The 14,350-nt window shown below is 34.3% G+C and overlaps 2 protein-coding genes across 2 annotated transcripts; one reads left to right on the top strand and one right to left on the bottom strand.

Moving 5' to 3' along the window:
• Positions 1-276: 276 nt before the first annotated feature.
• LOC134235132 (extended synaptotagmin-2-A-like) lies at positions 277-6,818 on the bottom strand. Its single transcript, XM_062717239.1, has 3 exons — positions 6,424-6,818; positions 1,050-1,091; positions 277-464 (listed from the first exon to the last, which is right to left on the bottom strand). Exons 1-3 carry the CDS (start codon positions 6,703-6,705, stop codon positions 312-314), a joined length of 477 nt encoding a protein of 158 aa, XP_062573223.1. The 5' UTR covers positions 6,706-6,818; the 3' UTR covers positions 277-311.
• A 221-nt stretch (positions 6,819-7,039) lies between these two features.
• LOC134235114 (activator of basal transcription 1-like) lies at positions 7,040-12,569 on the top strand. Its single transcript, XM_062717224.1, has 3 exons — positions 7,040-7,236; positions 10,719-10,887; positions 11,230-12,569. The coding sequence occupies exons 1-3, from the start codon at positions 7,047-7,049 to the stop codon at positions 11,612-11,614; spliced, it is 744 nt and encodes a 247-aa protein (XP_062573208.1). The 5' UTR covers positions 7,040-7,046; the 3' UTR covers positions 11,615-12,569.
• Positions 12,570-14,350: the final 1,781 nt, after the last annotated feature.

The raw sequence follows: 14,350 nt of genomic DNA, 5'->3' as shown, positions 1-14,350 counted from the left end.
AAAGTCATCTGATAATCATAATCAAATAAATGTATGGGCAAATCAATAAACATTTTTAAATATATCAAATTATGTTTGAAAATTATAACAGGTTGCCAGTTGCTGGAAACAAACCAAACAATCATACTAAAAGTATGTTCAACATGTTCAAACAGGTCCGTCAAAAGTATCTTTTGACAAAAACTATATTAAAACTTTGCACAGAGAACTGTTTCATTGGCAGATCAGTTTCAGCAAGATTTTTTTTTATTAACAAGCCTCAAGAATTACCCCCAAAATCATAGAAATTAAGCTAATCAGAGACACAAACTTTAATCACAGGTACTTACAATATCTCCCAGATCTATCTTTGTAAACACAAAGGAAGCCATCTGAGCATGGCTGGCCTGGATTTTGGGCTGGATGGAATTCGTCAGTAAGTCTTTGACATAATCTCCAATAAATGGCCAAATCTGGTCCAGTATCTGAAGAGTGAGGGATTGAAATGAAAATCTGCTATAAATGAACTGAAGGAATATCATATTCCATTTTGCATGCAGTATTCAAATATTTCATGAGACAGTACATGACGTGTGTATATCATACCAGAACTTAAATAATTGAATTGATGGCCTATTCCCTAAACACATCTGTACGAATCATTAAAATTTCAAAATTCAAATTTTTGTTAGTATGAAATGCACTGAAAATTTTGATCAATTTGCATGTCGAGAGATCACTTGGGAATTTTGGATAATTTTTTTTGGAAAAAAACAGTAAATTTTCCATTTGAAAAGGGTCCTTTTACAGGACCTGGATGCAAGGCTTACTTGTTCTGTGAATGCTCCTCACAATTTGGGCACATTTTTAATTTTCATTTTTTTGCCTACACTAAGGAATTCACAAAATGCAATTCAGCTAAAAATTTAACCAAGTTTCTGTTTTTTAAGATGGTATTAAAGTAGCATATATGCATATATGTTTTCCTCTTTTTATCATTTTTATAATATTAGTTCTTACAAATCATACATATGATTACCATTGTACATGTAAAATATCTTGATCCATACCTTGTTGAACCATTCTGCTCTTTCTACCTCTGGAAAATGAACCTAAAAAATAAGAAAGCCATTAGTTACTTTGTGCTTGAGCCTCTCCAAACCCCTCATCATCTTCAAAAAAAATAAATAAAAGGGTCACATACTTTCAAATGTCATGAAAGATATCATTTTAATATGTTTTCAAGAGCATTATAGTAGCAACACAGGAAAAAAAAATCATATCTGCAATTCTGTGCATTTTTTTTTTGCAATTAAAACAAATCCAGCTGTGATAGAATTGTGAGAATGATTATAATGAAGGACATGTATCACATTTATCTCTTAATCAATCATTGAGATTAAACATACAAGGTTTTCTTTGAGAAATAACCTAATTTACTACATTACTCACTTATAAGAACCATAAAATGACAGTCAGTTTTAAAACAGCAAGGTATGCTTTAAATCTCCAGAGGGCAGAGGGAAAATGGTGTGGGTGGAATTATTTACATAATTTAATCTCAAAACTTCAACACACACCCTATATAATATTGACAGCCGTGTGGCAAAGTCAGTGAACCACGGTCGGCTGTGTGTATTGGATGATTCATCAAAACTGCAGTGCTTTTCTTTTGCTCAGATAGCGTACATTAATAAAACATCACAAAAAACATTACCACTAATAGAATATAGCCGTAAAAAAAAATTATTTGCACCACTAAACATCTCTATTACACTATCTGTTAACCTTAATAACTCAGTCTCTTACTTTCTTTAACATTTTCTTTGATCTCCTCTACATGTATAAAATTAAAAGTGCATGTACACAAAAAAAGTTGTACTAAATTAGAAAACTGAAAATACTGCAATTGATCATTTTATTATATAACTAATCACACATATAATCTTATAAACTGATCCAATGATAATCAAGTAATTAATGACCATGTGAACCTGCACAAAAATTGCCTCCTTCTTTTCTCTGCATAACTAACTTATAATCGTGTTTTTTACCAGTGTGCGATACTGTTTCAATGTGTCTGTCCAACAATATTTGTCTATCCTAGCTATTATTGGTTTATGGCAGCTAGGATAGAAAAACAAAATAAATGCTAATATAAATGCATCCTCTCAAGCCACGGTCAGGAGTCCACATGTAGCTCTCTCTCCTACCCATGGCTGCTTGATCACAAAAAGTGTTGTAATCTTGAAAATTTACGCCTCTCTATTGTGACGTCATATTCAGTCAATGACAAGTTTTGTTTCCATCGCGATTGAAATCAACAAATTACATTAGGCAGTAGTATTTCCTATACTGCGATTGGGTATTGAATGGTCTGATTGAAAGGTCAATTTCCGACTATGCTTTACTCGTATTGGTCAATACAGTTAATTCTCGATAAACCGCCACCTTTTGTAATTTAGAAATCATGGCGGTATAACGAATTTGGCGATGAATTGAATTTCCCATCTTTAAGGGAACAAGAAGTAGAGTTACCGTTCTTAGAAATACCATTTAGCGTTTCTATTTTTAATATTACATATACATGTATATAAAAACATATTTCTGATTGAAAATGCTTCAAGTAATTTTCTTAATATACAATTTCGCTAAAACAAAATGTGCAGTTATGAAATAAAGACAAGTACATGTATGCATGTAAATCTGCATGTCTGACATTGAAAAAAAAAAACATGCTGGGTGGATCGTCGTGATAAATTGCCGATAGTATGTAAAATGCATTCTTGAATAAATTCATTGTTTATGGCATCATTGTTAATGAAACGTTCACATTTTATACCGTATAATTATTTTTTCAGCAAACTTTGCATTGTTAAAGTAGAGATCATCAAAATAATATCGTTATCGGCGTACTTTAACAAAGACCGCTTTCATGGCCTGACTAAATATTTTTATTAAACAGAAAACAAAATTATCATAACAGTTCATGCTAAAATTATTGTTTATTTTATTCTTGTTTAATTACTTAATTGCATGTTCCTTGTCTGCATGCCTTTGCATGCTTTACAACAGGGATAGCATCAACCAATTAGCCGCGCTTCACTGACCACATGCACCTGTGGCGGTATATCGAGATAATTGACACTTAAAAATGGACGTTTGTTGTGAAAACAGGGTGGCGGATGGCGGTATGCGAATTTGGCGTTATAAAGAGAATTTTATATAGCAGGAAAAACGTTCTTGGGAAATCATGGCGGTATTGCGAAAATGGCGATGAATCGAATGGCGATAATTCGAGAATTGACTGTACTTTAATGAGCTACGAAATATTCTCATCTCATGCAATCAGGGCCAGAATGGGAGAGGATCGTACATTATGGCCGTGGTTTGCGACGATGAAATAAATGCACTTAATGCAGCTCATGGATAGAATGCTTTTTTGTCCTTTGAACCTAGTTTATGATATAAAATATAAAATCATCACCATTTTATGTAAGGGAAACAAAAATGAAAACTTAAATCGAATGTTCATAATATAAAATTATTTATAGTGAATTTCCTTCCTGTTATGATATAAAAGTTGTTCCAGGAATGACAAGATTAATGGTATCAGGAAAGTCATATACAACAAGAGGTATTTGTGAGACACTGTTGCCCTCATATATGGCAGCTAATGGGAAGAGTTCTCAAATGAAGTAAATTCCAAGGTTAAAGCTAAGAGACCAAAATAATGACACCCAAAGAAAGTTATGGTCACAAGAAATACTCCTGTGAAATATGAAAGACTAAGCACCCAATTTAAAAGTTCTGGCTTAAGTCATTTTATTCAAAAGTAGGTCAAATTCAAACATCAAAGTCAAAGACTCAAAATGTTGGCACCCAAAGCAAGGCCTTTATTGAGCAACACAAGCAGCTCTTTAAACTAACCCAAACCAGCTTCTAAATTGACTGAGCCAAACAAGCTGTTTTACTGTTTTACTGATTGAGCCATACAAGCTGTTCTACTGATTGAGTCATAAAAATAAATCTACATGTACTTTATGAACCACACAAGCTGATCTACTGACTGAGCCACTGAACCACACAACCTGATCTACTGACTGAGCCACTGAACCACATAAGCTGATCTACTGACTGAGCCACTGAACCACACAAGCTGATCTACTGACTGAGCCACTGAATCACATAAGCTGATCTAATGACTGAGTCGCTAAACCACATAAGCTATTGCCTAGATCACTGAGTGAACCACACAAGATGATCTACTGACTGAGCCACTGAACCACACAAGCTGATTTACCAGTTGGGCACTGAACCATTACCCTGATCCATTACACTGATCTACTGACTGAGTCAATGAACTACACAAGCTTTTCTAATAGCTGAATTACTGAATCAAACAAGCTGATCTACTAACTGAGCTACATAAGCTGATCTTCTGACTGAGTCACTAAACCAAAAAAGCTGATCTACTGACTGAGCTACAGAATTTGATCTTCTGACTAGGTCCCTGAAACACACAAACTGATCTACTGACTGAGCCACTGAAACACACAAACTGATCTACTGACTGAGTCACTGAACCACACAAACTGATCTACTGACTGAGCCACTGAAACACACAAGCTGATCTACTGACTGACCTACACAAGCTTATTTTCTGACTGAGCCACTGAACCACTCAAGCTGATTTTCTGAGCCACTGAACCACACTAGTCCTATGTAAAAATTTGATCGGCCACTGTGGCCTCACCCTACCCCCGTGGGTCATGATTTGAACAAACTTGAATCTACATTACTTGAGGATGATTTGAAATGAGTTTCATCTTTCCTGGCCCAGTGGTTCTTGAGAAGAAGATTTCTCTTATATATTCCTATGTAAAACTTTGATCGGCCATTGTGGCCCCATCCTACCCCCAGGGGTCATGATTTGTAAAAACTTGACTCTACACTACATGAGGATGCTTCCACATGAGTTTCATCTTTCCTGGCCCAGTGGTTCTTGAGAAGAAGATTTTTTTAAAATATGCCATTAATATTTCACTTATTCATAATTATCTTCCCTTGGAAGAGGGGTGGCCCTTCATTTGAACAAATTTGATTCCCCTTCACCCAAGGATACTTTGTGGCAAGTTTGGTTGAAATTGGCCCAGTGGTTCTTGAGGAGAGGATGAAATGTGAAAAGTTTACGAAGATGACGACAGACAACAGACAAATTTTGATCAGAAAAGCTCACTTGAGCCTTCGGCTCAGGTGAGCTAAAAATTGTAAATGATTTACATAAGGCAAATGCTCTTTTTTCTGAGTCCAAAATGGTCAGAAAAGAAGACATCTACTCACTGAGCCACAAACAGCAAATAGTTTTAACTGACTGAGAAACACACAATGCAAACAATCTCTCTACTAAGCAAGAGAAGACATATATTTAGTTTCAAGTGATTTTTCTGAGCCACTCTTAGCATGTGCTCCACTGAATGAGCCATCTCTGTTAAATGTGCAACATATCATAGTATATGGCTGCAGGTCACACAGCCAATATTAGTGATGACCAAAGTCCAAAACACATCATTGTTGTAATTAGTCACCTGTAGATACATGCATATTTCACCACTTTATGTGCATACCAACATTTGTATTCATTAATACGTCTAGTAAGCTATGATCTTTATTAATCTAATTGACAGAAATCACTTCGTCCATATGAACATGCAGTTTCCAAAAATTTAAGAGGCTTTGGAATCTTATTGAACCCTTTTATAATATAAAGTCCTAAGTTTAATTTAATGTTAATTTAAATTGTGCACTAATATAAATAGCTGTCAAGATTAAAGAATCTTCATGTTTGCAGCATAGACCGTTTCACGGTAACTGCAGTACCGCTCTTTTGCAGGGCAAATTGATATATTTTGGTGAAATATGACGTAAAAGTAATTGTTTAAAATACGTCATTTAATTATCTATCAACAAAAACTCCGCCAAACGTTATTATTTTGCCCTGCAAAAGTGTAGTATCACAGTTATCGTGAAGGGGCTAATTGAAATTTGGTGGCATATTGCACCTTTTTGATAACTGTCAGTTAGCATTAAAATATTCCAAAGTTCTATTGGCTTTCACTTCATTTTCACTACAACAAAATTACAAAATTGACATTTGGGCAAAATATATTCTTATATATTATGTAGAATTTTCAAAAGCAATCAATTTACTGTTCTATTGGCTTTCACTTCATTTTCACTACATCAAAATTACAAAACTGACATTTGGGCCAAATATATTCTTATATATTAAACCTCTTAGCCTTAGCCTAGAACGACATCATGTACTACTACAAGGTTGAAAGATGTTTTCATAGTTTACGGTTTCTTGCACAAACGTAATCCTATCAGTATGCGACCGGCAATAGTCTAATATGACCACACGTCCACAGCAAAATTACCTACCCATGATGGTAAATCTTCAACACGAGCTAAAATAGCCTTCTGCTCATCTCTTGCAGTGTCTTGTCGAATCTCAATCTGTAACTTCTTGCGCTTCCCCTGGCGATCCTTCCATACATATAAAATTAAACCGATCAGCAGCCAACTGGGGCTAAAGTTGAAGTAACCTGACAGCCAAACTCCAACTGCAACTCCTGCAAGCTTGAAATATTTCAGGACAACATTCACAAGCTGAGTTTCCTCAATTCCCGATTTTCTCTGCGATTTCGGAGGTGTATCCGACATCGTTGAGATCAATCTTATATGCCTTTTTTACAATCAGTCGTCTGTAATAAACCTGCACATCAACTTCATATTAGACAACCCACCTGAACGGACGAGTCTACTGCCGTCTAAGGGGTTATCAAAACAACGGTCTGAATATTTCTATTCGGATAAGATTGGCCAACTGGTGTGTAATTTTCTTGAAATTTCTCTTTTACAAAAAAATTAATTATGTTCACATACATGTTATATTTCAATAAAAACCTTGCAATAATATTTTCAGTCATTTAAAAAGTAAAATATTTAATAAATGGGATCAAGGTATTTAAAGATCGGGATCGAAATACACATTTATTTCCAAGATGGAAGAACAACAAACACACGAGGACCAAACTCCTGAAACTTTAGAAAAGAAACCACATAAAAAGCGAAAACTCCCAGAGCCCGGTGTCATATACTTGAGTAAAATACCAGCATTAATGAATGTAAAAACTATCAAAGACATTTTCAGTCAATATGGTGAAATAGGAAAGGTTTTCCTCCAACCAAATGGTAATCACAGATCAATTTTTTGTAAACAAGTTCTGTCAGGGACCCTGGTCCTGGTGTTCATATCCTTTACTTCGCGTTGTATTTATTTTTATTTTGCATCAATGTTCTAAATTAGACATCTACATTAGAAGATATCTTGGAAGTATCTGTATATTTAGTTAGAATAATCTAACTGTGTCCCGAGACAAGCCCTCACCACAGTTAGAATACCTCCTAACACTCGCAATGTAGCAAAAAATTGCAGAATCGCTCCGAAACGATTCTGAAAAATACAAAAGGATTTGCACTGAAAATAACTTCCAAATTAATTATAACAAACCTTTTTGGGGTTGTGTAAGTATTTAAACCTAAAGTATAATCCAAATAAAAACGAAAATTCAATTAATTTTCTCAACGTTTTTTCTGGCTTCAAATTTACAGGCCATTTTTATGTTTGGAACTCTCTCGATTGTTCATAGTATATTCACTGAGTACGAGTTATCGCCCGTGTTTATTTTGCTACATTGTGGATACACGGAACAAATTTTATCGTTAAACCGGGTCCATAGGACAGTCATGATTTTAACGATAGAACATTCTATCTACTGTAAATTGAAATGGACTAAAAATTAAAATGAAGATTTTCACGACTTTATAAATTTATTACCTGTCTAACAGTTATAGAATTAATGTAATATGAAAACATAATTTCCCCAACCTAAATATAGTAAAAAATAATACAGGTAACTCTTGATGGCTCGAACTTCGATCTCTCGAAGTTCTTGATCGCTCAAAGTGAGTCTCCAGTCCCGATTTTTTCCCTTATATAACTAAGCAAGTTTACTCTTGATTTCTCGAACTTTTGATCTCTCTAAACCCTTGATCCCTCGAAGTCAAAATGCAGTCCCGCTATGCATATTCTATTGAAATTTACCCTCGATACCTTGAAGTGGCTATGTGTATACAAGTTACAAAATTAGCAACTTTACCTGGACATTTAATGGCCCCAGGCAGAAGACGTGGGTCTCGTGAAACGGGATGTTTATTCAGGTGACACTTATACTACAAGGTGATAATTGATTTATAATTAATCTTATGTTGCCTGTATGCTATTAAAAGAATCATCATTGACTGTATTACGATAATTGAGAACCGCAGTGTCACTGAGAAATTGTAATTGCAGATAACAAGACGAAACACTTAGTAAATTTAGTTTTTATTTCGAGTCAATGTCAAAGTTTAACGAAATATGAAAATCCAGAAACAGCCTCAGTGTCAATATGACGACTATTGTTGGACAAATACTTACAGAACTTTGTTCAATGCACGTCTTTCGAAAAAATCACAATGCTTTATGTACCACGTGGCGCTGTAAAATGTCGTTTTCATATAACGAATGCTTAGTCATCTTCGCTAGCCAAGGGTTTCTGATACGCTACTCTCCTCATAAACCCTTGGCATACGGTGAAGTCAAAAGACGGGATTGTTTTCCGTCACGTGATCTCGAATCTATCAGGTACGCACAGATTGCGTCATCGCCAGAAATAAAGACACGTGTTAAAAAAAATTAAATCAAAGTTTTTTCAAGAATAATTAAGAAGCAATAATTGAGTTATGTTTATTCATTACTTATAAAACAAATCTGAAGCTTCAATATAGATTCTTAATCACATATTTAGAAGATATTGGATGACACCATGTCTATTCATAGAATTGAATGTTATCTTACGGATCGTTGTTTACTTGCGTTTTTCATTTCCGAGATTAAAGAGTGAAGATGTATCCCGAACGCAAATATCGTCATTTACAAAAAACAATTGCTGATTGGTCGACCTTGGTGTACTGAAATCCAATCAGAACTCTGGAAAAAAATCCCAATTTCTATGAACACCGTAGGCCAAGGGTTTTTGAGGAGAGTAGCGTATCAGAAACCCTTGGCTAGCGAAGATGATGCTTAGTATGATGTCCGTATTGTAAAGAATAAAAAATTAAACATAAAATGACAATGTACATTTTTAGCTTTACTCAGATTAATAAATATTCATCTAAAATACGAAATCATATCGCTGTTTTACAAAAACCACGTGTGAAAAGTTAGCACTGCATAAAAATCATTGCATCCGGTAAGACTAATTTTAAAACCTGCCAAACAAACCCGGAAAATTCTGGACTCTTGAAAACTCGAACTCTTGATCTCTCGAAGTTTTTCCTTGGTCCCGCGGACTTCGAGGTATCGAGAGTTACCTGTATATTGACGGTGCGACTGTTGGGGTGAGCTCAGACGCTTTTTCATTTTTAATTTAGATCGGTTTCGTCAAGCAGCATGTGACATTTGGTGCATCTAGACTCTAACGTCACATGACGTCGTCTGTATATACCAAAACAAAGCCTGAACAGTGCTGACTTTAATGAAGAACATTTTATTTACTATTTATCTGCAATATAGACATTAAATCAAGGCAGGTTTTTATTTTTTGCTGAACTTTTGTTGTTTTTCTCGCGAGAACGTAGCTGTACAAAGCGATGCATTGTGGGTCCAAATTACTGCGGAAAAAATTTCTATAGAATGAATGTGCAATAGTCTGAATTTTCTCTTCACCCAGTTGTGTCTTTAGAGCTCGCAGTTACGAGCATTGCTTTGCGATGCTCGCTGCACTTGCTTTTATTGAATGAAACATTCTTTTTTCAGAATTTAACGATGTTTAAACTCATGCCTTTTTACTCACAAACTTTACATAAAAGTGGGAAGAAAGTTTAATACTGAACATGTTTATAATCCCAATTACGAATTTTGAAAATTATATCTCTTTGAGGCTTCCATGTGATACAATCCATTACCCCACCTCTGTTGATTTTTCCATGAAATCTTGGCTTACGATTCGTTGAAGTCTGTCACATGAAGGCGGTGGATTACTTATACCCGGTCAGTTTTAAATCCATACCCGGTCAGTAAATCTATACCCGGTGGATGTATTACGTCACAAACACAAACGTAACGTCATAATAGGCACAGTATAAGCGCGATGAAGCATTTAGCAGATAAAACCATTTATAAACTACAGATAAAACATAAATGTTTCATCGGTGGGGTAAATTCGTAACATAGTCTTTTAGTGACAGGGTATGGGATGATACCTGGTTAGTAAATTTCATACCTGACTCGGCTCCGCCTCGCCAGTTATGAAATTTACTAACCAGGTATCATCCCATACCCTGTCACTAAAAGACTATGTAACTAATATTATTTCTGTACAGTGTAGGAATACTTTACACCGCAATGTATAAATGAAACATAATTGTGATGAATATCGATAAAGTTCAACTTAAATTGTCAAAACAATCAATAAAAAAAAATTGATAAAAACCCCTCAAATGTTGTTTAAAACTTTTAAACTGAAAGAGAGCAAAACATCTTATCCTGTGATGCTTAAATACATAGAATTCGGGACAAGAAATTTGTACTCATGGGAGATTTTACAAACACTTTATCATCATTATTACAGAAAAAGCTCCAAATACAAAAAAGGGACGGTTATTCACGGAAGGATGGGTGGAGTTTTTGGATAAGAAGATTGCAAAACAAGTAGCAGCAAACCTAAATAACACCCAGATAGGAGGAAAAAAGAAAAGTCGCTGGCATGAAGAACTCTGGAACATAAAATACCTTCATAGGTAATCTTTATTCTGCATTCAAATACAAATTTCAAGTACAAGATTTGGAGAAAAGCTGATAACTAATGAACATACCTTAGGGAACCAATCAGCCTTATTTTATGCAAACAGATTTCTTCAAACTATTTGTTCATATAACTGTGAAGATCTGATGCTGTCTAGAAATGTATGTGGCAATGATATCAAACTTGTTAGGGTTTCTCATATGGTTACAGAAATACAACAGGATGAAGCATACTTGAAGAATTAATGGCAGTAAAGATATAATTCTTTAATACATAGACAAATTTATTTTCAATTCAAACTCATCAATATTTTTAACAAAAGATATTTTATCTGCAGGTTTAAATGGGCTCATTTAAATGAGAGACTAGCGTATGAAAAAGCTGTTCACAAACAGAGATTGAGGACAGAGATAGCTCAAGTGAAGCGTGTCGCCAACTTTCACATTCAAAATGCTGAGAAAAGACAGAAACAAAAGGCCATTGAGGAGAGGAAACAGCGACAGGGGAAAAGTGTGGGTGGGGACAGAGGGGAGGGGGAGTACAAGATATTTCAGAGGAAGACGGAGGAGGACACGGTGACAAGGAAGAGGAAGTTAGACTCTGTAGGAGAAACAGGAAAACCAGGAAAACGGAAAAAGGAAGATGTCAATAAGAAATCATTCTTTGCCAGGACTTCCTTGATAAAAAGTATATTTTCAGGAGGTCTGAATGAAGATGATTAAGATATCATTTCAAGATTAAAAGTGAAAACAATTTAGATATGTTTTGAGATGACGGATATGTTGGTTTATTTTGTAAATCATATTATTGAAAACCAAACATTCCTTTGAGTTTAAATCTCAATAAAGAGTTTTTTAGGGATTGGTTTTCTGAAATAGCGACATGCTTTCACATCCTTCCTCATTATTGGAAACTTCCAAGGAAAGTAATAGTCTGTATGTACTGTACGTAGTATTAAAAGTGTTCATTCAGAGTTATATACTGCATTACATGATTGTGTATTAACATTTTTTAGGGACAATATGGGTTTGTGTGTTGCTCTATACTACACATCTCTAGTTCATCTGTTGAATTTATTTTCAGCATTAACTCTTTAATGTAAATGTATAAGCTTTCAAAATCCCCACTTTGTATGTTTCTTGAACCCTGTTATCTTGCATTCTGTTATCTCACAATTTAATCTTGGTCCCATTGAATTTGGGTTGATGAGGCTTTACTGTTTTTCTAATGGATCGAATTTAAATGAGATGGTGAATTATAATTTTGGAGATGTGTAATGCATGCAGCTACAAAAAACATTTGTGAGGGTTTTGTTATAGATTTTTCACAGAATATATTCATCATTAGATTTCATAAGAAATATTTCCTAGTCCTATTATAATGTTTAAGCTTAAAAAGATAGAAAAACAAATTAAATGTTCAGTTTATATATGAATTTTGTATAAAAAGATTTTTTTCTTTTAAATCTTGTAATTAGTGATATGAAAATTCTTTTATTCACCGTCAAATGCAACCATTGATTTTTTGCAAAGGGTTATCTCTCTTTGCACTGTTCAATTGAAATAAAAAATGAGGCAACTATTTTGCCTTATTATTGTTTCAAAAATCAAAATCTTAACCTTTTTGTGAGGCATACATACATTTAAATTGCAATAAACATATGTACTTAAAGTATTATGCAGTTTTTCCTAGCTTTTAATTTTTTTTGAACGACATTAAGATAATTATTGTACGTGTATGTAGTCCTAGCAAACAGAGCTATCTGTAGGTGTTACACTGGACAAAAAAAGATTGAGCTCAGGAAAGGAGTTGCCAATTCTCAATTAAAATTTTTGATAACATTAATTTTTCAATGAATTTTGTCCAATTTTATTTATGCATTGTGTCGTAATAATTTTTTTTCACGAATTCGATAGAATGAATTTTCAACTTTTTGAAGACATCCATCTCAATGGTTCATTGGCGTCGGAAGCAAATTAGAAAGGGGGAGGGGGCTAGTGGCGAATTGAAAGAGAAAAAAATTAAAATACCTGAAAAAAAATTGACAAGCAAAAATCAAAAATCTAAAAAGTAATAAATTGTCTAAATCCGAAAATCCTTTGAATACACCGCAACCTGTGCCTATTGATAGTTTGATAGTTGGTGGGGATTGGGCTTATTAACCTACGCCCTAATGTTCAATGTCTATTTATCATGCATGTCTGTCATGAATATCTGCATGCTGTATAAGAATTTTACAAATGATTTCGTCCACACGAATTTTCCAATCTTTTTTAGGCGCGTAACATCGTTTTTGAAGTGTGGGAGCATTCAGAAAATAATGGACATGCGAAAAAAAAATCATCTAGGGGGGAAAGCAAAGGGGCCTTTATTTGATTTTACGTAATCACTATACATACCAAAAGGAATTCTTATCATTTTTTTTTTGTATATAATGCTAGTGATTTCGTAAAAAGGGGGACGCCTTTCGGTGAAAATTTCCGTACTTATGTACATGTGTAACATCATTTAAATAGGATTTGGTTCAGCTACATTATCAAACCCTTATTTTTGTCCAATTTTAATTGCAATTAGATGTTTGGATTTTAATGAAAAATTAAATCAATTTTAGTTTAAAATTTGAAAAAGATACAGTCTCGAAAAGTGAGGGGGTGTGTGTGTGAAAGAATTTTATTTGGTATCCCCACCCATCAAACCTAAACAGTTCTTCTTATAGGGCTGCGTCACAATGGACATTGTGTGCAGCAACGGACACTCTGATGTATGTATTTTTAGATTCTTGCTAAGTTTGTACTTTATGTTTCATATACTTATGATATATTACTGTAAATAAATTATTGTTAAGTTTAAATTGTGTTATTGATCTTTGCTGGCATTTCGGGTAATTCTGACCCATAACAGAATTGGGGGCTCGTCCGGGATAAAGAATTTCTTGCACTTTTGCAGTTTATTGTCAAAATTTTTGTTTATTGAACCGTTAAATTTGACTATAAGCCAGCAAAAATCAACATGGTATTTTCGGTCACAGACTTTCTTAGTTCACCAAGTGTTCAGGTTTTTGATACGTTAAAAAAGGATGACTTGATCGCATTAGGTTTACATTTTGGGTTAGATGTTAAATCCTCTCAGAGAAAGCAAGACATTAGAATTAAGGTTGCAAACAAACTAGTAGAAGAAAACATCTTTGAAAAATATGATCTTCCAGAATATACAGTTAAATCAGAATTAGGCTCTTACAAAATGGCAGAATATCAGTTTCAATTAGAGTTAGAGAAAATGCGATTAGAAAGAGAAAAATTAGAAAGAGAAGATCGAGAAAGAGAAAGAGAAGAACGAGAGCGTGAACGAAAATTTGAATTAGACAAATTAGAAAGAGAAGAACGAGAGCGTGAACGAAAATTTGAATTAGACAAATTAGAAAGACAAGAGCACTTTGAGTTAGAGAAATTAAGATTACA

The sequence above is a fragment of the Saccostrea cucullata genome, unplaced genomic scaffold (genome assembly GCF_032062105.1).
Source record: "Saccostrea cucullata isolate Sc308-1 unplaced genomic scaffold, CSIRO_AGI_Scuc_v1 ctg1201, whole genome shotgun sequence".
NCBI classification, from domain to species: domain Eukaryota; kingdom Metazoa; phylum Mollusca; class Bivalvia; order Ostreida; family Ostreidae; genus Saccostrea; species Saccostrea cuccullata.
The sequence above is the reverse complement of the archived record's forward strand: the minus strand, read 5'-3'. Positions and strand labels throughout refer to the sequence as shown.